The following is a 25,900-nucleotide window of genomic DNA, read 5'->3' as shown; positions in this document are numbered from 1 at the left end:
TCATAATATTCTAATGCATTCAAATATCTACATACTTATAAAATACGATAATTTTCATAATTTTTTTTATACTTCAATATAATAAAAATATTAATAAAAAATTCTATTGATAATACTTTATTTTTAATTTTTATTATGCAAAATATGGTAAAGTTATTTATTTTATACTGAATAATCATCTGTTCTCCATAAGATTAAATTTGTATTAACTTCACTTGTAGCGATAAAATTTTTAGTACCAATAAATCTTTCAATTAATGGTCTATATCCTTTGCCTACAGTGATAACACAATAACTTTCAGGTAAAGATTCAAGAGGATTAATCTTAGACATTTTATCACTTTCTATGCTAGTTGTACTATGTCTTAAAATATTACTTTCTTTAGACATTGTTGAAGTATTTGTATTAAAATTTTGACCTTCAATAGAGTTTCCACGAGAATCAACAATTTTAGAAAGTTGTGGATTTGATAAAATTTGTATAACACTTATCTCTTCAATATATGGTCTCATAGCATACAATGGTGATAATTTAAATCCATCAAAAATAATAAGAACACCTTTACTGGTACCAACAAATAATTGGGTTATTTTAAATTTTTGTTCCATTAATGCCATACTTGTTATTTTGACTTCTTTACTATATTCTAAATCCATTGAAGATAATGATTCAGAGGAGGGAAGAATTTTTTTACAATCTACATATTTTTTAATTTTTCTATCTTCCCATAAAAAAACAATAGGTTGTATTTCACCACCACTCCAGACAACAGATGACTCTGATATTGTTGATGAATACATCTTTTGAATAGCACCAATATTTGATGGTGAGTGTGTCATTGATGAAGAATAGGTAAACTGATAAGATTCATTAAGTATATGACAATATATTAAACCTAAATCATGTCCACTCCATATTTCTCTATTACCAGGTTTATTTTTAGGTATTGTTAAAGTAAATATCATATTTGAAACATTTAATTTTGATATTAGTTTAGGATTCATATAACCATTTTCAAGAGAAACAATTAAAATAGAATTTTGCATTCCAATAACAATAATATTTTTTTCATTTGGCATTTCTATCATTTTTGTAACAATATCAATTTTTTTATCTCTCATATTTTTTTCATTTATTATTGCTAATGGCCATGAAGCTAGTTCAATGAAATTTTCCTCACTATATATTTTAATATATTCATTAGAATCAGCCACCAAAACATAATTCTCAAAATGTAACATTGCTGTTATTCTAATTTTTTCTTCTTTTATAATAAGAGATTTACATTCCATGAAACCTGTAGCATTATATTTTGTAGATAAGATATTTTTAAAATCTACAGTCATCCAAAATGATCCAACTAATTCTTCAAAAGATTGATCAATGTTGTTAGATGATGTTACTGTATGAAGAAATGATATACCATTAGAATACATTTCAAGATGTGTTTCAGATATCATAACAACATCAAGTAATAATCTAAATTCTGGTGCTGTTGTTATTGAAACAATTTCACTTAATGATGGTCGATCACTTGGATTTGTACTCCAACATGTTATCATAAGATCAAGAAAATTATTTGGATTTAAAAGATCACTTTCAAATAATTGTGGTCTAGCACCTTCTAAAATTCTTTCTCTAAATTGTTCTTGTCCTTCAAATGGTAATCTTAATGATATTAATTCATAAATAAACATTCCAAATGAATAACAATCTACTTTTTCACTATATTCTTGTTCACCATTCCATTGAATTATTTCAGGTGCCATAAATCCTTCAGTACCACCAAAACCTTTACATTTCTCTGAACCATTAGAATATCTTGATATTCCAAAATCACCTAATTTTAAAGATACATCATTTAATGTAGCAAATGGTGGTGGAAATTGCCATACTAATACATTTTCACTTTTTAAATCTCTATAAATAATATGATTTAAATGTAAATATTCTAATGCTTTAGAAATTTGAACAACTGTCTCCTGAATAACAGACATCCTAAGATGAAGACCACTTTTTCTGTAATTACTTAACATAACATCCAATGAACCAATAGATGCCAATTCAAATGCTAAAGTTAATGGTCTAACACAAACACCAAGAAGTGATGTAATATGTATATGTTTTAAATTAACAAGAACAGATAATTCTTGTCTCATACTACAGTAAGCTTTACAACAATGTTGTAATGGATCACGATTCCACATTTGTTGTGATATTTTATATGTATTTAAAGTATTATCATCAACATTTATTCCAGGATCAACTGGTTCTAGCATTTTTAAAGCAGCATCAGGATGAAAATCATTTTTTAATATTAATGATCCTCTATAAACAAAACCAAAAGCTCCTCTACCAATAAGTTTAGATTTTCGTAAATTTTCTGATACTATTATTAAATCTTCTGGTATGTCTAAAAATTTTGTATCTGGAGCAATTGTATCTATTGATAATGTATTATGAATAGGACATTTTAATGAGACACAATCATGAGCTTTTAAAATACATTCTTCAATTGAAAATGTATGTAATGTAGAAAATGGTAATTTAGAAAAATTTGTTGTTGACATATTATACATAGTTGTACTTTTTGTAGGTCTACATTTAGTAAATGGATTAATCTCTTTTCCCCCAGTTTCTATATCATCTTTAATTTTTTTAATTTTTTCTGGATTTTTTATTTCCATTAAACATTTATTACATGGAACTAATCTATTTACAAGAAATTTACCCTTACTTGTATGAACAAATCTTGTACCTAATGATGGATACCAATCTTCTAATAATGTATCAATATTATTTGATATTATTGATAATAATTGACTTGCTGTAAAAGGATTTGTCTCAAATGTACCAATTCTATCATTAATAACAATATTAAAATTAAGATATGGTATTTTAAATTCAATAATAGTAAAATCATCATGTGAAAAATTTCTCCATTTATCTGTTTCATCTTTAGAAATAATATTAATTTTATCATATGATATATCATTACAATCAGCCATTGGTAAATATTGTTTTAGAGAAAAGACAACCTCACTAAATGCTGTACACTCAATTCCCGTTTGCCATAAATTCCAATCAGCTCCATTAAATTTATCATTAACAAAATCATTCATTGTTTTACATGAAATTGATGTTTTATTTGTATGAAATAATATTGGTATTGTATTTGTTATACGATGATCATCTAAGATTCTTGTTAATAATCTTGACCAAAAACCATATGGAATATATTGAAGTAAAAATATTCTTGTTATACAATTACTTTCAATTTTTTTCATTGACATTTTAAATGATATAATATCTTCCATAGATTTTAAAGAATAACCATCATTTTTAATATTTAATGATGGCATTAATTTTATTGATGTATCTATTTTTTTCTTTTTAAAAGATCTTGTTATAACATCTTTAGCCTCATCCAATGAAAATTTATTTACAATAGATTGAATTTTTGGTGATATTATAGATGTTGTCATAATTAAATTTTCTCTTAAAAGTTCTTTTTCTTCAATTAATTTTTTAGACATACATATATTCCATAAATTAAATTTTACTTTAATTTTTAAACTACTACCAGGATATCCTGCTCTTAATTGATATTCTTCTGGTAACAAAGATGGTATAAGAATATTTTTATTTTGATATAATAAACCAAGTTCATATTTATGAAAAATATCAAATAAATTTTCAAGTAATAAACTTCCACTTTTTCCACTACTTTTTGTACTTTTTTTTTTAAATCCCATTGTTGAAAAAATGTTTGATGATATTTTATAAAAAGTATTACGATCACATACTCCATTATTTTGAAGAAGATCTTTAGATAAAATAATTTTACATATTATTTCATAAAACCATTCAACATCAAGAATAATAAAATTATGAAGTACTAAATCATCAAAATGTAAAAAAATTCCATTATCATGGAGAAAAGAAATAACATTGTTGAATTCAGTATCATTTCTAAAACTTTTACCATTTTTTTCAATCATTTTTTCATTAATAAAAAATTTTAAATCATTAAATTGTATTATTGGTTCTCTATTACCAACAACAAAGAGATTCTTTAATTTTAAAACTATTTTTTCAACAGTCATATATGTAGAAGGAATTTTTTGTTCAAGAGTCTTAATTCTACTACCACCAATTCTAACTTCAAATGATCCTTTATAAATAGATGATATTAATTGCTTTATATTATCTTTTGTCTTATTTGAAATAAATAGTGTACTATAAACTTTTGGTAATCCTTTTTTATCACTATCAGTTATATTAATAAATTTTTCTTTAATTTTTTTTTCAAGATATTGTAAATAATCATCAGGAAATTTATTTGAATTAGCCATCATTTCATCAACATGTGTACCAACTATTATAACTGGAGCATTTGGTGAACGTATCTGAATTTTTATTAAAAAATCTTCCAATACATTAAATGCATGCTCTCCTGAATTAACATTCCATGTTACAATAAAAATAGAACGTCTTGTTATAAAATATTGTTGAATATTTATCAATTCTTTTTGTCCAGACATATCCCAAGCTTTAAATATAATTGGACCATTAGATTGTTCATTTTTAGATTTTTTAAATGGATCTAAAGTAAATTCATACATATTCATAATACTTGAAGGTTGTGAAGATGAAGTTTGATTGATTTTTTTATTAATTAATGTTCCTTCTTGTATAATATTTTGTAATAGACTACTTTTACCAGAATTTTGTTCACCCAAAATCATTAATTTTAAATGATAATATAATCTAGAATCTTCTAATCTTGATCTTAACTGTGCTAAAACATCTACAGTTTTATAATTTGGTGCTTCAATAATACTTTTTATTTGATAATCTTTAATAGGACAACCCTTTAATTGAAGAGACCATAATTTATCTAATAATCCCAATTCTGATGGTAATACTTGTAATGCTATATTATTTTGTAAATTAATAGATGTTAACACATTTAAATTTGATATTGATGATGGTATATGATCAATTAAATTATTTGATAAATCTATAGTTGAAATATTTGGAAAAATTAATAAATTTTTGATAGTTGAAACATCTTCTGGAGGTGATGTAATACATAATGATGGTAAAAATATAGGAATATTTCGTATTTTATTTGAAGAAATGTTAAGATTTTTTAAGTATTCAAGTTGTTTATGTTCTTTATGTATACAAACTTCACATGAAGATGTCTTATTAACTGTTATATCTTGAGATATTGGATTTCTAGCTGTTGATAAGGAACGCCTATTTCTAGCAACACTTTTTGATCTACTTCTTCTGCTATTATTATTAGAATTATTTACTGGAGATGAGTAACAATTAAGATGATGTTTAGTCATTGCATCAAAAGTTTTTGTTAATTTATTACAAGAAATATCTAATGATCGAAGACGATGTGGAAGACATTCTATTGGGCCAATACTTTGAAGCTCATTATTAGATATATCTAATTTAACGAGTCTTGGGCAGACACATGCTAAATTTAGAGGCATTTCTTTAAATTTGTTATATGAAAGATTTAAAGAAAATAATGAATTAAATTCACTCTTATCACCAACAACTTCTTCTTCCTCAAGATCAAATTTAAGAAGAGATAAACTATTTTGCCAACGATTAACCCTTTCTAATGAAATTTCAATTACATTTTCTGGTAATATTTCTTCTGAAGGTAAAACTTCATTATCTTTTAAATTTTTATTTTTTGGAATCAATAAATCTTCAATATTTTTTCCAATATCTTTTTGTCTTTCATATCTTTTTTGTGAAGTATTTTCACTTCTTCCAATTCTATCAAATGAAATAACTATAGATGGTAATTCATGTAAATCATTATGTGAAACATTTAATTCTTTGAGACTTGATGAGGACCAAATATTTGAAGGTAGATATTTTAATTGATTTTTACTAACATTTAAAATTTTTATAGAGGGAAAATATGTTATTGAAAATAATTGTGGTGGTAGTGAGGTTAATTTATTATTTTCTAATGAAATATTTTCTAGAACAGGTACATTACACTGAAAATTATCTAATGATTCAAATGATGATATTTTGTTATTTGAAAGATTTAAACATTTCATTGAAGGCAATGAAAATAATGTTAAAGGTATTGTTTCAAGTAAATTTTCTGATAAATCAACTTTTGTTAATGATGCAAAAGCACCTCTAATAGATTTTATTTTTGGTGATATTCTATGAACAGCAGAAAAAATAAAATCAGCAGGAAAAGTTAATAAATTAGCTTGTCTCCAATTTAATATACATGGTACTGGAATATTTGATGTTTGATGTAAAGATCTTTTGTTAATTGATGTATCATTATCTATTCTAACTAATTTTGATAAAAATAAACTAATAATTTCATCATAATTTAATGTACTAGCTAAACGTAATGCTTTATTTTCATGATCATAAGCACCATAATGTAATAGAATCTTAATAAAAGTAATATTTTTTATTTTACAAGCTTCTATTAATGCACCACTACCACAACAAAGAACTTCTTCTGTTGATGAAGACATATTTTGAATATCATCATCTGTTACTCCAATAGGCAAATTAGGATTTGCACCTGATTGTAATAATAAACGAAGTATTGGTTCATTATTATTTGCACATGCTATCATTAAAGAAGTTTTTCCTTTACAATCATATGAATCTAGCACAAAAGGACATATTTCAATATCTTTACCATCTTCAGTTTTCCCGTTAACTTTAAATTCAAGAAAAAAATGAACACCAAGAACATTATTATTTTTTACAGCAATCAAAAGAGGTGTTGATAATTCTCCATCGATTTCATTGAGATCACAAACAAATTTATAAGTACAATCACTTCCAGGAAAATCTACTTCATTAAGAAAATCAGAAGAATAAGGAAAATTTAGTAGTGTTTTTAAGATTGTGACATCATTCATTTCACATGCTTCATGTAATGGTAATTTCCCTTTCCTATTCTTACATCCCATTAAAAAACTAAAATTTTCTAATACTAATTCTATAATTTGGTATTTTCCTGTTCTTATAGCTACATGAAGAACAGTGTCACCTGTTTCACTTTCTTGCAATGAATGCTCTCTGAATTTTAGTAATTCGCTTCCAAATGTTAAATGACCATTTTTAATTGTATTAAAAAATACACTATCATCACTATTTAATTCTCCATTTAAAACTTTACTTTCAATATTTGGAGTAACTTGTAAAAAAACTTCTTCCATATTTTCTATCATACCATCTTCAGCGCCTTTTAAAAAAATATTTCTCAATTTTTTCGTTAATTCTTGAACTGATTGAAAATGACTGATAATTATATTTGAAGTTTCAGCTTTTGAATTAATTTGTGCCAAATGTAATGCAGTATGCCCATCTTTGTCAAACAAAAATAAATCAGCTCCTTTTTTAATTAAAATTTCAACAATTTCTGTAAAACCTTTCTCTGCTGCCAAATGAACTGGAGTTTTTAATAAACAATGACTATTGGCAGGATAATTAATGGAAGAAGGAAAAGTATCAGTTAACAATTCAATTGATTCAGTATACCCACATTCAGAAGCAACATGAAGTGGTGTTTTACCTTCATTATCTAAAAACAACTTATTATTAACATCATTAGCTTCTATTAATTCAGTCAAAAGATCTAAATTTCTGAAAATTATTGCTTGAAATATTAATTGACCAATTTCTTCAGTCATAACCAAACGTTGTTTTTTTTTCTAGCTTTTCAAATGAAAAATAAATTCTTGTTTTAATAAAAAAAATAATATTCACAACATTTATTCAACAAATTACTTCAATTACAATTCATATAATCTCAAATTATTTGTATCTAAAAATTTTACGTATATTAAAGTTATTTTAAAAAAATATATATATAATGGAAAACAACCATGATAGGTATTATTATAATTATTTAAGCATCATTAAAAAGAAACTAATATCAAAAGCCTTCTACTAAGAAAAACACATTTTTATAATAAAAACATAACAACAAACATATCTTAAAAAAAAAAATTAACAACATTCATCAGCTGATTCCATATCAACATCATCAATATTTAAATCTTCCAGCATTTCTTCTAGCGTAGGTCCTGTTGGAAGATCATCAAGACAATCATCCAAATCATTTCCAAGTTTTGTAATTTTTTCAGTGTCTTTATAAATGTTGATTTTTTCACGAAGTGTTTCATCTTCTTCCAAATCTTGCATGAAACCTTCAAATTCATTACCGGCAGAAGTTGTTGACAACATTTCATCTGGAAGCAATCTCTTAAGTTTCCATTTTCTCTTTTTCTGACGAAGTTCTTTGTCATACCATTTTTTGCAAATAATAACATCAGGTATTCTTTCTTCTTTCATCTTATCAAAAACTTCATTATTTAAATTTGCATTCGACAAATCATAACCCAAAACTATGTCACCTGGATTTAATAGATGTCCAATATGTGTTCTGGCAGAAAATTGTTGAGCACCAGATTCACCAACTTGATTATTTCTAACTAACCATACATCAGCAAGAACATGTTTCTGTGATATATGACCATGTCCTGTTGGTAAAACTAAACCATTAACCTCCTCAACTTCAAGAACATAGAATTCAGTAAGTTGCTTTGGTTGGCACAATATCTCAAATGGATCTTTCCAATATTTTTCGGCATTAACTTCATACCATTGTAAAGTCAATGGATCAATAAGTTGAATCATATTATTAACACGTTGACAAAGAACTAGTTGATTCATATTTCCATAAGATACTGCAACATGTTTAGGTAAAATACATAAAGCATCTTTTGTAATTGGAGCTACCTCAACACAATATGTATGTTTATAATCATATGTATTACATTTAGTATCATGAGAAATAAGCTGTTTAGAATAGTGATATTTAATTGGAAGTTGGGCCATTAAAAAATCTAACAATTTTCTTGAATCAGATTGTTTAGCATAATAAAAATCAATACCAGTAGGAACAGGCCTAATATTATTAACAGATACATGAGCTTTATACTTTAAAATAAGTTGTTCTAAATAAAATAGTGTCTTCTTAAATTGTACTTTCTGTCTAACTTGAACACATGCTCTCCAGTAATCCTTAGCTTCAACACGCCTACATTCATCACACATCTGATTGTATTGAGTAAATTCAACAATACAAGACTGTTGTAAGACAGCTGATGAGATAACTTCCTTTTGAACTGTTAGTTTAACTTTAACTCTTTTAGAGTGCGGCTCAGTCCAAATAAAACATGCATCTGTTAGGCGAACTTTTGACATAGATGGTTTTAATTTCTTTAAACATATTGATAATAACTCTTTTGATTCTAACTTTGCATGTAACCATGTAGTTGGAGGAACAAAATACCTTTCACAAAATTTACAAGAATATAATTGTCCTAAAAATATTTTAAAATTAAACTTAATAAAATATTATAAATTTTACCTGTTTTTGGTATTCCTTCAGTTATATCAATATTAGCTCTTACACAAGCAACACATTTATTAAAAGAATTTGGTACAGTTGGTTGACCACAATCACAACATGCTATCAGACCTTGATTAGGTACCAATCCCGTTTCTAAATATTCTTCCATATTTCTAAAAATTTTTAATTAATATAATTAGGCATAATTAATCAATGATAATGAAATAACTCGTATTTTAAAATAATTGTTACATTGTTATAAAAATATAATATAATAAAAATATTAAAATTTATTTAGAAATATTTAATATAGTAGTTTAAAGATAAAAAATTTATTTATCAAATGATAAGTATCAACTTAATTATAATAATAAAAAAAAAGGAAAAATTTTTTTCATACGAAAATAATTGGAATGATCCCATGGTAAACAATAATTGGTAAAATACCCCTTCTTGATTATAGAAATATAATTTTTATTTTTTTAAAAATTTTATTACTTGTTATTTTTTATTGCATTTAATTATTAATATCAAGGAAAAATGGAATCTATGCTTGATTTAGAGGAATTAAAAAAATTATCACCTGATCAACAAAAGCAAGTTCTTGCTAGTGTTCAACAACAAGCTGTTTTACAACAAGCTAGTACTCTTATTACTGTATGTTTAATATTATTAAGCTTTAATATATAAATAAATTTTTAGGATTTATCAGAAAAATGTACAACGGCATGTATAAAATCACCAGGTGAAAGTTTAGTAAAATCAGAACAACAATGTCTTACTAGATGTATGGATAGATATATGGAATCATGGAATTATGTTTCACAAGTTTTACAAAGTAGAATTATGCCAAAGAATTCATCTTCATATGGAGATTTATCTGGTGGATCAACTTTTTCATAAAATATTTATTCACCCTCATTGTTTTTGTTTACAAATAGTTGTAATAAATGTTTGAATCTAATTTGAAAAGAAAAATTTATTAGTGAAAAAAAAATTAATTAAAAGAATATATTTTTTTTAATAAAATCAAAGATGCATACAAAGCCCGTTAAATAACGTTCCTAATATATATATTTATATATATTTTAGGGACAAATTTATGTTAAAAAAAGTAGTAAATTTATTATTATACAAAATTATATAGAAGATTTATTAGTCTTCATTGTATGATAGATCACTGAAAACAAATTTTTTGAACTCTTTCCTTATCAATGCTGGTATAATAATTGCTAAGAGTGTAAATGGGACAAGATAAATTAATGCCGGTTGTGCCATTTGCATATATTCTAATGCAAACATTGTTGTTACCAAACCAATACTGTACCCGATTATTGAAAATGTACCATAATAAGTTTTTTGTTTAAATAAAAATTTATCTGCATGATGTGCAAATGCTACAGCAATTCCTGGTATTACAACATCTCCCATACCTAATATTGTTGGTCGATATTCAAGTTCAATTGATAAATCAAGACATGATAACATTGAATCAGCCAACCGTGGAAACATAAATACCATTGGTGCCTATAAAAAAAATGTTGTTTTTTATTTAATTAAAAAAATTTTAAATAAACATACGATAGATGTATGAATAAAATTTTGTTCTGGTGATGGTAATGGTTCCCATTCATCATATGCCATTTTAGCCTTTTGTTCTGGTGATTGACAATCTTTACCAGTAGCAGCTTTAATCATCATTGAACAACCATCTGGTGTGATGTATGGTGTAACAAAAACCATAAAAAAATCATAAAGAAGTAATCCTATCATAACAACAATTATCCATATAAAACGATATGTTTCAAGAAGTGAGATTAAATTGATTGAGATACATAAATTAATAAAATTAAGCAACAAAAATGAATATGGATTATCTTTGTTAAAAAACCATATAACGGTTATCGCAAATCCTAATGAATAACCAATAATACTATAAAAACCAAATCTTTCATTAAAAATTCCAATATTAATTGTTTTGTCAAAAAAATTTTTAAAAATATCATTTAATGATATTTTAAATAAATCTTTTTTAAATATTATTAATGATAAAGTTTGAAATAATATTCCTATAGAAAATGTTCCTACAATTATTACTGCTATATAAAATATGACCATCATTTCATTTCTAAAAAAGTATGTTAAAATTAAAATTCCAGCCAAAAATGATATTTGAATTAATATACAAAAAGATGTTACAGCTCTTGATGGAGTTTCATTTTCACCATTTACATTAATTGTAGAGGTACTTTTATTATTATTATCTGTACATTTTGATGTTACTGATAAATCATAATCTTGTGTTGTTGTTGGGAGTGTTACTTTTTTTTGGCTTCTTTTTGACCTAAAAATATTTTATTATTTTATATAAATATAAAACATACGCATTATATACACCTAATTTACTACCAAGTATTATTGATATTACTGCAATTAAAAATATAAATATTTCAGCAAATTCAAATTTTGAATCTTTTGGTCTATAAAATTGAAATCTTAAATCACTATTATTTCCTAATTTTTTTAAATCATCAAAATCATTTTTATAAACATAAAAAATTGGTGTTGGGTGACGAGTATGCTGTGGTAAATAAAAATTTGATGTTATATATCTTGTATCCTTTTCCTTATCAGAAGTACGTTTTTTAAAATAAAAAAGAAGATTGTCAATTCCTTTATGTGGTAATGCATTTAATATTTGATTAATTTTAATTTCATTAAATGATGTTCCTAATGTTATATTTTTATATGTTATATCATTAAAAAATGTATATCTTCCTAACTCTTGAAATGAACTTTTTGGAGCTTCTTCAGGTGTTGATGGAATTTCTTTATATGGAAATTGATTATAATTTACACAATACTCTTTTCCCTTAAAAGATGGATCTTGATGTAAAGTAACGCGTAAATAGGCAAATGAAGACATATATACATGTTTCTTCTTTTTCTTTAATATGCTATTTGTATTTTTACTACCATCAATTGTATCAGGAAAAATACTAAAAAAATATTGATAATAATATATATAAAAAAAAAGATAAATAAAACTTACCTTATAAAAAAAATATATAGAAAAAGAAATGACAAAAGAAAATGTCTTTTTTTTACAACATTTCTTTGAAAAGACATTGAACTTCTTTTTATCAATTGGTATAAATTACTTCAAATATAAAAGATGTTATATAATATAAACAATATTCTATAAATTGATTTTTTTTGCATACAATAATTTATATCAATTCAATTAAAAAGAAGTCTAAAAAATATGAATATATACCAAAAAAAAAGAATATAAATAAATGACAGTAGATAAAATTATCGAAAACAAAGCATAGAAAAAATAATAGAATTAAAAAAAAATAAATATTTTTTTAATTTAAAAGTAACCAAATAATATACATAATAATATCATTTGCTAAAGGTGAATTAATAAAAGATAACGATAAAAGTATTGTTTATTCTAAGTTTATCAAATAGAATTAATATAAATTTTGATAACAATATTTTTTATCTTCCATAAAATATATTTAAAAGTACAAATATATATTTAATAAATAAGTTTTTAATATATATATTTGCTAAAAAAAAAAACAAACAAGCAAAAAGGTCATATTTAAATAATTAAATTATATTAAAAAATATTTTTAATTTGAATTAAAACTTTTTACCTTATTTAAATTAATGTAATTAAAATATTTTCAAACTTTTAGGTCAAAATAAAATTTTATCAATGCTAATAATATATGTCTACTTTAAAAAAATTAATATTTATTTAAAATAAATATAAAGTATGTCAAGACAATATTTTTTCAAGTACTAATAAATTAGTTGTTAGTGATAATAAGATAGAAAAAAAAAATTAGTTTAAAAGAAGTTAAGTGATGTAATTATAAAAAGAAAATTAGAATAATTGATATAAAGTGATTAAATAATTTGTTTTTAATATACCAACAACTGATAATATAAAAAACTATAAAAACATTGCTTATAATAAAATATTTTGCAAAAAAAAAGTACTTAAAAAATACATTATTGAAAATATTTAATTTATTAAAATAATACACTTTATTATAAATTCTAACGTAAAATTTTATATAATATAAAAAAAAATATTTTCAATGGTAAATAGTTAAATTATTATAACAAAATTTGAGGAGTAATATGTATGTCTTATATATCTATTTGGAATAAAATATTCATGGTTAAAGATGAGTAATTGGGTAAGATATTGAATGTATAGTTTTCTAATTAATAAAAAAAAAAAAAAAAGAAATATGTATTAGTTTTTTTTTTAATATATTTAAAAGAAAATATGTTACTATAAAATTTTGATAACATATTTTTAAGACACGTTAATGTTATATATATGAATTTTAGCTAAAGAAATTATATAAAAATAATAAAGGTTTATTTATAACGAGGAAAAAATTGATTGACGTCATAACACTATTTTAATAGGATTGCTGAAAACTCTAAAATTATAATTAATTTTTTTTTGCAATTTTATTTGTAATTTTTTGTATTAATGACCATAAATTGTAAAAAAAAATATATATATATATGGATTCTATTAAAAAAAAAATAATCGTCATAAAAATTTAAATATATATATAATAAAAGATGATTAATATAAAAATAGTAAGTTAAAATATTTTGAAATATATATTTTTCCGAGAATTATATAAAATATTATTCTGTTTATAAAAATATTACGTTAAAATGATTATGATATTAATAAATAAAGAATAATTTATAATATTACAAAATAAATAATTTGTCTTTAGAAAGGCAAACGTTTTAAATTTTGAGGTGATAACAATCTGATATGAGAAAAATATAGAAATATTAAGAATGTAAAATTAAAAGATGTCACTAATAGTATGTATTTAATTTATAAAAAAAAATATATTTAATGTTTATTTAAACGATAAAATTATTTTTAAAATTATAAACTTTTTAATACCAATGAATTTAATATTTTAAATAAGAAAAATAAAAGATGTATAGATAGTAATAAAAATAAAATATTTAGATAGAAGGTAAAATATTAGTTTAATAAAATATAATATTACGACCTTTTATAAAATAAATTAATAGTGTAAAATAATTTTTAATATACAAAGAGTATAAAAATTGCCTTAAGTTAAGTATACATATGCAAAAGATATTGATAAAGTGATAATATAATAAATATATGTATTTATTTTCTATATTTCCAAGTAAAACAGATGTTTAAATATTTATAGAAATCATTTTATAATTGACATTTATAAAGTTTTATTTTGTAAAGTGGAATAGTGATAGCAATAACCTATAAGATTGTATCTTTTAAGGATATTTAATTATTATAGTAAAACTTTTTTAATAAAATAATTTCCTTCTATTTTCTTTGTTAACTTTACTTTATATAACTTTTAAAAGAGATTTAAAAAAAAGATAAAATAAAAGTTCTTGTTTTAGATATAAAAATAATTTTTTTTACTTAAAAAAAAATAGATTAAAATTTAGAATCCTTTAATAGTTAATTTAACACTGAAAAGAATAAATTATATTTTGTTATCTTTGAAATATATATATATAAAAGAATGTTCCAAAAAAAACATAAAAATAAGAACATATTATTTAAAATAGTTTTTTTTTTTTTTGAAAATATAAAAAAATAATTTATTTTATTACATAAATACGTATACTGTAATAATATTATATATTTTGATTAAAAATGTTAATAAAAAAAAGTATTACATTAAAATATAAAATATATTTTTTTTATATAAATCATTTTGTTAAGAAAAAAAAAAGAATAAATAAATGATTACTAAAGTATAAAATAAAATTGTAAGAATTATTTTTTTTTTGATAATACTTGATAATAATCTATCAAAATAAACTTTTTTTTGAATATTTTTAAATAGATTAAAAATATATAATTATCAAATTTTTAATAAACCTACAAAAATATTTTGTTTGACAAAAAAAAAAAAATTATGCTATTAAAATAAGTGTCATACTATTAACCAATACATTTGAATGGCAGTTAATGTTAATTTAAAAAAGTACCTTGAATTTTTATAAAATATGAAATTGTAAATGTGTAAAACAACCTTCATCATTATAAGTATCATCTATATATTCATCTTCAATTTTAAAATTATCTCCACATATTAAATTATATTTGGAAATTAATTTTTCTAAAACATCTTTACTTATTTTTATTGAATGATTTTGGGTTGTTGATATATAATCTAAATCTTTTTCACATATATTTTCTATCTCATCATAATTTATTTTACATATTTTTTGTTTTTTTATTTTATTTCGACAATTTTCTAAATTAATATTTGAAGATGTTTTTTCTAAAGATGATGATGACAATGATTTTTCAAGAAATCTAGGTTGCCATTTATATAAATATGATTCTATAAAAAAATTGTTAAATGTTTATAATAAAACTTACTGGTGGTGGAATAATTTGAAGAAACAGATGAGATATTTAGTTTCATTTCATCCCAAATATTATCATCAATAAAACTTCCTGTTCCTTTTGATTCACAATCATCTTTATATTCATCATCTTCTTTATCATTTTTAAATTCTTCCTCTTCTTTATTATTTCTTATCACTTTATTTTTATAAATTGTAAATTGATCACCATTTTTTCCATTAACTATTGTAATATTATTTATAAAAGATTTATTATTACTTAAATTTTCAAAAAAATTTATATGATTAAAGGTATTTTGTGGGTTTTTAAAAAAATAATGTTTTCTTAAATTACTATGTTGTCCAGCATTTTCAGTATTCTTTGTTAATAGATCTTTCAAAACACCAGCTACAAACAACATTTTATTGAAAAAATAATAAAGTATGATGAAAAAAAATATTCTATTACATTTAATTTTCGTTGTAATAGTCGTATTCTTTATTATACCATTATCAAGATTTTTGAAATAAAAATATTATAAAAAATTATACATTTTGTTGTATATAAAATAATAAAAAAATGAATATAAAGAAGTAATAATTAAATTTAAAAAAAAATATATAAAAATATATTATTTGATTTTTATACTAATATATCTATATAAAACATTTTCCATTAAAGTTAATGTATTAAAATATTTGCAAAAAATTTTCTATTAAATAATAGAAAAATTAATTATTATTTTAATGTTATATTTTTTTTTCGCATGAAAAAAAAACATTTATAATTGTTTTAGATATTTTATTAATTAAAAGTTTATAATAAATTATTGAAATTGGCAAGTATGTGTATAATTAATTAGAAGTAAGTTCATATTTAAAAAAGAAAAAAAATATGCTTTATTAATTTTTTTGAAAAATTTTAATATAATTATAATTATTACCTACTTTTAATTTTGTTATATATTATTTAATAAAATTATATAATAAAAAATTAATATTTACAAATATTTTATATTTTAGTGTTTTTAAAAAATATTCAAAAATATATAATTCGAATATTAACATTATTACGTAAAATATTTAATTGTTTATTTATATACTAATGTCCTCTTAACAATTTAATAATATATTTCTGTTTATCTAATAGTATATTTTTGATAAGATAAATTATACTTCTAATAATATAATTAAATTTTACTTACATTTTATACTAAAAACTTTTTGAACAATGATCAAATAATAGTTATTTTAATAAAGATAAATAAAATTAATATAATAATATTATATTTTATAAAACTTTGAATTATTTAAGAAGTTTTAATAGATTATTCATTTTAAAAGAATACATTGCCGGTTATTATAACAAAGACAAAAAAAAAAATAATGGTAAAATAATTTTTTTTACGTAAATAAATTTTTAATCATTAAATATTAGTCAATTATCTTCATGTAAAAATACTTTTTAACAAAAGTGCAAACAAAATTAAAATAATTATAGTCAATTATTTAATGTAGCATAAAATAATTTTGAATTTTTTAATTAATTTGTTAAGTAAAACAAGATATTTATAAAAGTGTAACTTATTATCATTCAATATTAATGAAAAAATATTTTTTTTAGAATGTCTCTTAAGCATCCTTCAAATGATACTTATTTCTATGATGATTATAAGGATAAAGATTATGACTTTGATGACTATGATGACTTTCCAATTTCTAAGAAAAATTTTAAATTATTAATTGGATCATGTTATATAAGTTACAGCTTAATGTTAATTTTTCTACAAATTTTATTATTTATCGTAAGCTAATTGTATTAATAAAAAAAATAATTTTAATTATTAAAGATATTTTTAACAAAAAAAAAATTTTTAGCTAATATGCCTTATAAAATAATGTTTCATCTTGGAATATATTCACTTTTTCAACAAATATGTCATTTTATATCAGGAATTTATTTAATATTCAATATTAAACTTCAAATGTGGTGCGGTTTTGCAATTGGTTCAATGTATGAATCTTCATACATAACATCAGTAGCATTTGTTTTTATTTTAACAATTAACAGATTTGATGTAATGTTTAATCAACAAATATTTCCATACATAAAAAGAGAAATATTTTTTAAAACACTTATTACAATATGCCATTGCTTTTTTCTACTATTATTTATATTTTTTCAATTGCCATATTTTAGAGTTTTTTACAATCCAGGTTGTTTTTGTTGGAAGTTTGAGAAAGCAGATAAAAGGCATTATATAGCATTTCAAGTACAAAATAAAACAGTAGTTACATTACTTACATTATCATTAATTTTTTATATAGTTATTTTTATCAAAGTAATTCAAATGAGATGTTTAAAAAGTGAGCAAAAACAAATACTTATTTCTGATTTAAAAATACTTTTTCAAGCTTTATTTAATTATGTTACAATTGTATTTCTTGAAATATGTTTACTTTTTTCAAATGAATTGACATGGGAACTTGAAAACGGTTATTCAATTATAGATTTAATTAACATTATTATTTGTGGGAATAATACTATTTTAACATATGTTATGTCAAGTGATGTTAGAAAAGAAACTTTAAAAACATTTGGTATTTGTTGTAAAAATAATGGCAAAATAAGAAATTTAAAAAGATTCAATAAAAATCATATATTAAAATAATATTGATATAATATACTTTTTTTTTTAAAAAATTTGTAAAATAATAAAGTATAAAAAAAAAAACTTATTTATGATGAAGCAAGTTTACGAACCATATAATTCAAAATTCCTCCATTCTTGTAATATGTTAATTCTACTTCTGTATCAATTCTACATTTTACAACAAAAGTTGTTCCTTTTGATGTTTTTACAGTAACATCTTGTCCTGGTGAAAGATTTTCAACATCGATTGTAAATTGTTCATAACCAGTTAAACCTAAAGATTCAGTTGAATCACCATTCTTATATTGAAGTGGAAGAATTCCCATACCAACAAGATTGGAACGATGAATTCTTTCAAATGATTCAGCAATAACAGCTCTAACTCCAAGTAATAATGGACCTTTGGCAGCCCAATCTCTTGAACTTCCACAGCCATAATCTTTACCAGCAAGAACAATAACCATATCTCCATCTTTACGATATCTTTCTGCAGCATCAAAGACTGACAATACTTCACCACTCTTGATATGTGTAGTTAATGGACCAGTTTTTGGAGCAAGTTTATTAACAAGTCTAATATTGGCAAAAGTACCACGTACCATAACTTCATCATTACCTCTTCTAGCACCATATGTATTAAAATCTCTTGGTTGAACACCTTTTTCAATAAGATATTTTGCTGCTGGAGATGTTCTAGCGATTGATCCAGCTGGTGAGATGTGATCTGTTGTAACAGAATCTCCAAGACTTAATAATGCATAAGCATTATTTATTGGTTCACGTTTTTCTGGTGTTAATGTCATACCATCAAAAAATGGTACTTTTTTTATGTATGTTGATGATGAATCCCATGGATATAATTTGGCATCTGAACATTCTAATTTTTGCCAATTTTCACCTCCTTTTTGAATGTTTTCATAAATTTCTTTAAAGAATTGTGGAATAATATATTTTTGTTCAAATTCATTAATTTCTTCATTTGATGGCCAGATATCTTTAAAGTAAACTGGACCATTTGTACCATAACCAAGTGGTTCAGTTTCAAGATTAATGTCAACTCTACCAGCTAATCCATAAATAACAACAAGCATTGGTGATGCAAGATAATTAGCTCTAACATTAGCATGAACACGTCCTTCAAAATTTCTGTTTCCAGATAAAACACCAGCAACAACAAGATCATTCTCCTCAATGGCCTTTGTTACTTCATCACCAAGTGGTCCTGAATTTCCAATACATGTCATACATCCATAACCAGCAATATGATAACCAAGAGCTTGGAGATCAGGAAGAAGTCCAGATTGTTCAAGATATTTTGTTACAACACCAGATCCTGGTGAAAGAGATGTTTTAACATATGGTGGAACTTTTAAACCAAGAGCATTAGCTTTTCTGGCTACAAGACCAGCACCAATCATAACTGATGGATTACTAGTATTGGTACATGAAGTTATTGCTGATATAACAACAGATCCATGTTTTAATTGACATTCCTCTCCATTAAGAGTTATCTTAACGTTTTTAGAAGCATTTTCTTGAGTTAAACCATAACCTTTAAATGAAACTTTGGCTGTTAATCCACTTACAAAATCTGAATGAAGTTTACTAAGTTCTACTCTATCATGTGGACGTTTTGGTCCAGAAACACATGGAACAACTGTATTAAGATCAAGTTCTAAAACTTTTGTATAATTAGGACAAAATGTTGGATCATTGTAATCAACGAAAAATTTATTTGCTTTAAGATATTCTTCAGCACGTTTAACAGAATGTTCATCTCTACCAGTATCAAGAAGATATTTAATTGTTCTATTATCAACTGGGAATAATCCTATAGTAGCTCCATACTCAGGACACATATTAGAGATTGTAGCACGGTCAGCAATACTTAAATTACCTACACCATCACCGAAAAATTCAACAAATTTTCCTACAACACCAAGATTTCTTAAATTTTGAGTGATTGTAAGTACAAGATCAGTAGCTGTAGTTCCTTGTGGAAGTTTACCTGTAAGTTTATATCCAATAACTTCTGGTAAAATCATAGAAATAGCTTGTCCCAATTTGACAGATTCAGCTTCAATACCACCAACACCCCAAGCAAGAATACCAAGACCTGAATTTTGTGTTGTATGACTGTCAGTTCCAATATTTGAATCAACATAAAGATTTTTGTTTTCATCACAAAAAACTACACGAGCAATATGTTCCAAGTTAACTTGATGAACAATACCAGAACCTGGTGGAACAATAGAAAGATTCTTAAATGCTTTTGATCCCCATTTAAGAAAATTAAATCTTTCTTTATTTCTTTCAAATTCAATATCTTGATTTTTAGCTAAAGCAGCAAGATCTCCATAATAGTCAACTTGAACAGAATGATCAATAACCAAATCAACTGGACAGATAGGATTTATTTTTAATGGATCACCACCCATATTTTGAACAGCATCCCTCATAGCAGCTAAATCTACAACAGCTGGAACACCAGTAAAATCTTGTAAAAGAACACGAGCAGGTTTAAATGAAATTTCTGTTTGATTGAATTGTGTTTTTTCCCAATCAAGAATATTTTGAACATCTTTTTCAAGAATATGAAAACCATCACAATATCTTACAGCAGATTCTAAAAGATATCTAATTGAAATAGGAAGTTTATCATATCTTTTATCTTTAAGATCATTTAAATCAAAATACTTGTAGTCTTTGCCTTCAACAGTCAATTGTTTAACTAAATGTTGATAAGCCATAATAAGTCTAAAATAATAAAATAAATAATTTAAATAATTAATTGGTCAAGTTTATGAAGAAAAAAAAGTTTATATACAGGAAACTATTTAATATATGACTTCCACGTATTACAAGATAGGTCAGTATGATTATACAACAAAATGATAAGATCATTCAAGTAGATATTTTGTATATGTAGATATTAAAATTGTAACAAAATATTCTGAATGAATACAATATGATATGATATGAAATGAAATGAAGGTTAACCTTCTATTCAATATTAAGTAGGAGAAAAAATTATTTTGTCCTTTTAATCTAAGTACATAGAAATATAGAAGCAATGATAATTGTACAGTTTAATAAAAAGTTTTTAATTTTTATATATTATATTATTATAAGAAAAAGTCACCCCATTTACTTTAATATCATTTGAAATGACTTTTGTTCTCTTTCAACAAAAATATCGATGATATAAAAATTAATCTTTCCTTTAATAATTTATAAATATATATATCAATGAACAAAAAATGAAACAAAGAGAAAATATTACAATATTCTATACATTTTGATAAAAGAAAAATTTTATACCATATTATTTACAAAATTAATACTTATTTTTGTTAGACAGCTAATAATAAATTAATTAAATGTTGTATATTTATTAATATTATATTAAAAAATAAAAAAAAATAGTACTTTGTGTGAAACTTAAGAACATAACACTTGATAATAAACAAAAAAAAAATTAAATTATAAATATTTATTTATAAAGTTCTATTATATTTTTATTTATATATTAATGATATATAATAAGAACATGGTACTTTTTTTAAATATGTTTCTTTGTCAAAAAAAAATATTTTTTTAACTCTATTATAATTTATAAATTCCAAATTATTGCACTTTTTTTGATAGTTTAATTAACATTATTCCTGTATCTTTTGTTTTAAAAATTGTTTGTATAAATATAAAAAAAAATTTTTTGTATTATAATACAATATAACCCGTCGTAATTTGTGATACAGAAATCACACAAGTATTATTCTACAATGTTTTTGAAAAAAAAAAAATTAAAAATTAAATAATAAATTGATTTTTCATGGTGAATAAGAAATTTTTGGCCTTTTTCTACTACCAGAACCATTAATTATGGGTGGCCTATGAAGTTGAACTAAATTTCTATATAATCTTTCTAATAATAAAGGGTGATTAACAACAAAATCAATCCAATTCTCATTATTCATTACATCCATAGCATTCATATTAATAAATTCAAGACAATTTGTTTTTAATGCTTCAGCTGAATACATTTCACCAATAACAAAATATTCACAAACATTTTCAACTGACAAACTATTACACAATGACTGTTCTGCCATAACTTTTAAACGATCTAAATTGTATTTTTCTGCTATAGCTAAAATTTCACCAGCCATTTTTTCTAGATTTGGTGAAATATCCGTATAAATATATTTTAACATTTCTCTAACTACATCAATATGAAAATCTTTAATTTCTACAATATTTGATTGAGATTCGCGTACTTTATGATTAAACATTGCCTGAAAGACTGGAGACCTACTGGCAAGGATAACTTTATGAGCACTAATATTAACATCATCTACTCTAATAAAGCAATCCGAAAATTGTGAAGACTCTAACATATTACTAATATCTTCAGTCAATTTTGGTGAAGGAATTTTTACTTTAGCTGTTGTTGAGAAACCATTAATATTAACAGTTTCACAGACAACAGAAATTTCACAAAAAATAGTTAATTTATCATCTGGTAACAAACCATTAGACTCTTCCAATAAAAAATCTCTTCTAATAAATTTTTTGAAACCCCAATCTTTTCCTTTAACAAACCTATAAGCTCTTTGAGATTCCATTGCCTTAGTTTCTTCTCTTTTTTCATTTAAAATAGAAAATTTAAATTTTGCTCTAACTTCTGATTTGCTACATTGTACTAATAATAGATAAAGAGATAAATAATCTTTGGACTCCTCATCTAGTCCTTTTGGATTTATCCTCAAACACCATTCTAATTTATCATTTGTTCCAGCACTAAAAGAGGAACTTTTTAATACCTCACCCATCTCCTCACGACAGAAAGAGAAATTATCTATAGTCCACATATAGTTGAACTTTATTACTTTAACTTGTGTATTACACCAATTCTCTGCAACTAAAAATATGTATTTTTAAATAAGATAAGTAAATAAAGAGGTTATGATAAAAGAAAGACTTACTAATAGATCCACCACTACTATTGCTACCACCAGAGGAAGATGGAGAACCAGGTCTAATACCATTAGCTTGGTTATGGTTCTGAAGTTGTTGACCTGGACCATCAGAGACAACATCATCCTGTCCTCCACCATCAACATCCATTTTCTAGTTAATATTAAATTTAAAAAAAAAAAGAAGAAAAAAAAAAGAAAATATATATATATTGTTTTTATGTATATATATAGTTTAAAATAATATTAACTTGTTTTTGTGTAAAAAAAAAAGTAAGAAAAATAATTTTCTTTTCTTTTTTTTACAAATAAAAATAACTATCTTTTTTTTTTATTAATGGTAGAAAATAGTAAATAGACCACCTGTAAAGAAAGAAATATAATTATTAGTTAAAATGTAGGTAAAAACACTTTATAAAATATTGTTAACAAATATCAAAAGTTAACATTAATATAAAAAAGAATAACGATATCATTATTTAACGTTAAAAAAAAAAGATAATAAAACATATTGGAATCTTTTTTTTTTTACTCATATATAGATAAAAAAAAATTGAATAAAATTAAAAAATAAAGTAATATAAAAATGTTTTAAAATTTTATATAATAAAATATTTTGGTTAATGATATATACATATATATATATATATATATATGAAGAAAAATATTTTTAAAAAAAAATTATCATTTAAATTCTTTTTTTTTTTTTATTTATAGATAGATGATTAGATTGTCCTTTGGTTGATCTTAATAAATGATTATATAGTGAATATTATATTCCATATTCTGAAAATGTACTTTAATAATATATTTAAGTTGATTTGTTAAAACCAATATTGTTAGTGATAAAATATAAGAAGAAACTTTATTTTCTATAATAATATATAAATTTCTATTAAAAAACATAAAAATTATAAAATAAATTGTAAAATATTTGGTAAATAAAGATGATGTCTATGTGATAAATAAAATGAAGTTAAATTTGTTAACAACCATGAATATATAAGAGAGAGAGACACTTTTTGTTTCTCCATCTGATGATTTTCTTTGGATATATATACATATATATATATATATATATATTTATATGTATGTATTATAATAAATATGTATGTGTAATCTTTTACAGAATAATATGAAGACAGGAGAAAAGATATATAATTATTGTTTGGCGGGAGTGAATATCTGTATATGAATATAATGAAGAGAGAGAGAAAAGTTTAAGTAAAGAGTAAAGTATGGAGATGAGTATGAGTTTTTACTACTAGAAAAAGAGTATAGGGGGATTAATAATGATAAATAATAAATATGTAGGTTGGTTACTAGGAAGAAAAAAGAGTTAAAAGTGCATAGAAGGTTCATAGAGATGATTTTGTCATATCATTAAATGTATCAAATAGTGAATTGATGATTAAATAAAAAGAGTGTATGTATGTAAGATTTTTTTTTTTTTTTTGAAATCATAAAAGGCATCTTCTATCTTTTAAAATATATGAATGTATATATACATAAATTGAATGGTGTTATATATTAATAAAATTGTCTATAGTATTTTTATAAATGGAAGTGTTATAAATTCATAGATATACACATATAAAAAAAAAAATAAGAAAGAATATTATATTTAAAAAAAAAAAGGAACAATATTTTATCTAATAAAAATTTTTGTTTCTCTATCATTTAACAAAATAATTCTTTATATAGACATTCACATATATGGTAACCTTCAATATTATTATTATTATAATGTATGAGCCTTTTGCTTTCTACTATAACTTAAAAAAATCTCTTTCACTTATGTATATGTATATTTTTATTTATATGTAATATTAATGTTCCTGCTGTGATATATAGGAAAGACAAAACTACCAATAAGTGGTAAAGCTTCACCCCCCCCTCTTTCGGTTTGTTATCTCCTCAACGAAGATGTATAAATATATATATGATATATTTTGTGCCTCCTATATTTATATATGCGTGTATATATGTTCTAATGATAGTGGTAAAATTGTCAAGAGTTTATATATCTAATGATAGGAAGATGCAGATTATCAAAGAATGACTTTTCTATAAATAAATACCGACAAAAGTTCTTTATTGTTACAGATATATACATGTATATTTCTATTTTTATTATAGAAAAAGAATAAGAAAATTATACAATAAAAAATATTTTGTTATATGGAATTTTTTTGTTATAACTAGTTAAAAAACATATACCATCATAATATTCTTAAGTCTAAAATATATACATATAAAAAAATAGTTGTAAAATTTATAAAAAAAATATATATATAATAAAAAAAAAATTAATATTTTAAGGTAGAAAAATATATATTTTAAGAAAATAAAAATTAAGAAAGAAAATATCTTAAAATTTATGAAAATAAATAATGATCATAGAAAAAGA

General features: G+C 22.8%; 8 protein-coding genes across 8 annotated transcripts; 2 read left to right on the top strand and 6 right to left on the bottom strand.

The window, feature by feature from the left end:
- Positions 1-162: 162 nt before the first annotated feature.
- SRAE_1000287900 (Leucine-rich repeat kinase) lies at positions 163-7,713 on the bottom strand (the record flags this gene model as incomplete). The annotated part of the gene is made up of 1 exon (XM_024650006.1): positions 163-7,713. One exon carries the CDS (start codon positions 7,711-7,713, stop codon positions 163-165), a length of 7,551 nt encoding a protein of 2,516 aa, XP_024503827.1.
- Positions 7,714-8,032: 319 nt separating this feature from the next.
- Positions 8,033-9,609, bottom strand: SRAE_1000287800 (60S ribosomal export protein NMD3; the record flags this gene model as incomplete). The annotated part of the gene is made up of 2 exons (XM_024650005.1): positions 8,033-9,411; positions 9,459-9,609. 2 exons carry the CDS (start codon positions 9,607-9,609, stop codon positions 8,033-8,035), a joined length of 1,530 nt encoding a protein of 509 aa, XP_024503826.1.
- A 371-nt stretch (positions 9,610-9,980) lies between these two features.
- On the top strand, positions 9,981-10,343 carry SRAE_1000287700 (Mitochondrial import inner membrane translocase subunit Tim13; the record flags this gene model as incomplete). The annotated part of the gene is made up of 2 exons (XM_024650004.1): positions 9,981-10,097; positions 10,143-10,343. 2 exons carry the CDS (start codon positions 9,981-9,983, stop codon positions 10,341-10,343), a joined length of 318 nt encoding a protein of 105 aa, XP_024503825.1.
- A 252-nt stretch (positions 10,344-10,595) lies between these two features.
- Positions 10,596-12,569, bottom strand: SRAE_1000287600 (Presenilin/signal peptide peptidase family and Peptidase A22B, signal peptide peptidase family-containing protein; the record flags this gene model as incomplete). Its single annotated transcript, XM_024650003.1, has 4 exons — positions 10,596-10,967; positions 11,022-11,784; positions 11,825-12,439; positions 12,493-12,569. The coding sequence occupies 4 exons, from the start codon at positions 12,567-12,569 to the stop codon at positions 10,596-10,598; spliced, it is 1,827 nt and encodes a 608-aa protein (XP_024503824.1).
- Positions 12,570-15,506: 2,937 nt separating this feature from the next.
- SRAE_1000287500 (Hypothetical protein) lies at positions 15,507-16,282 on the bottom strand (the record flags this gene model as incomplete). The annotated part of the gene is made up of 2 exons (XM_024650002.1): positions 15,507-15,856; positions 15,895-16,282. The coding sequence occupies 2 exons, from the start codon at positions 16,280-16,282 to the stop codon at positions 15,507-15,509; spliced, it is 738 nt and encodes a 245-aa protein (XP_024503823.1).
- Positions 16,283-17,485: 1,203 nt separating this feature from the next.
- Positions 17,486-18,099, top strand: SRAE_1000287400 (Hypothetical protein; the record flags this gene model as incomplete). Its single annotated transcript, XM_024650001.1, has 3 exons — positions 17,486-17,665; positions 17,711-17,938; positions 18,061-18,099. The coding sequence occupies 3 exons, from the start codon at positions 17,486-17,488 to the stop codon at positions 18,097-18,099; spliced, it is 447 nt and encodes a 148-aa protein (XP_024503822.1).
- Positions 18,100-18,600: 501 nt separating this feature from the next.
- SRAE_1000287300 (Cytoplasmic aconitate hydratase) lies at positions 18,601-21,264 on the bottom strand (the record flags this gene model as incomplete). Its single annotated transcript, XM_024650000.1, has 1 exon — positions 18,601-21,264. The coding sequence occupies one exon, from the start codon at positions 21,262-21,264 to the stop codon at positions 18,601-18,603; it is 2,664 nt and encodes an 887-aa protein (XP_024503821.1).
- Positions 21,265-22,344: 1,080 nt separating this feature from the next.
- SRAE_1000287200 (Speckle-type POZ protein) lies at positions 22,345-23,641 on the bottom strand (the record flags this gene model as incomplete). The annotated part of the gene is made up of 2 exons (XM_024649999.1): positions 22,345-23,435; positions 23,500-23,641. 2 exons carry the CDS (start codon positions 23,639-23,641, stop codon positions 22,345-22,347), a joined length of 1,233 nt encoding a protein of 410 aa, XP_024503820.1.
- Positions 23,642-25,900: the final 2,259 nt, after the last annotated feature.

This window comes from Strongyloides ratti (genome assembly GCF_001040885.1).
Source record: "Strongyloides ratti genome assembly S_ratti_ED321, chromosome : 1".
Taxonomy (NCBI): domain Eukaryota; kingdom Metazoa; phylum Nematoda; class Chromadorea; order Rhabditida; family Strongyloididae; genus Strongyloides; species Strongyloides ratti.
Note: the sequence above shows the minus strand (reverse complement) of the source record. Positions and strands in the feature narration are given on the sequence as shown.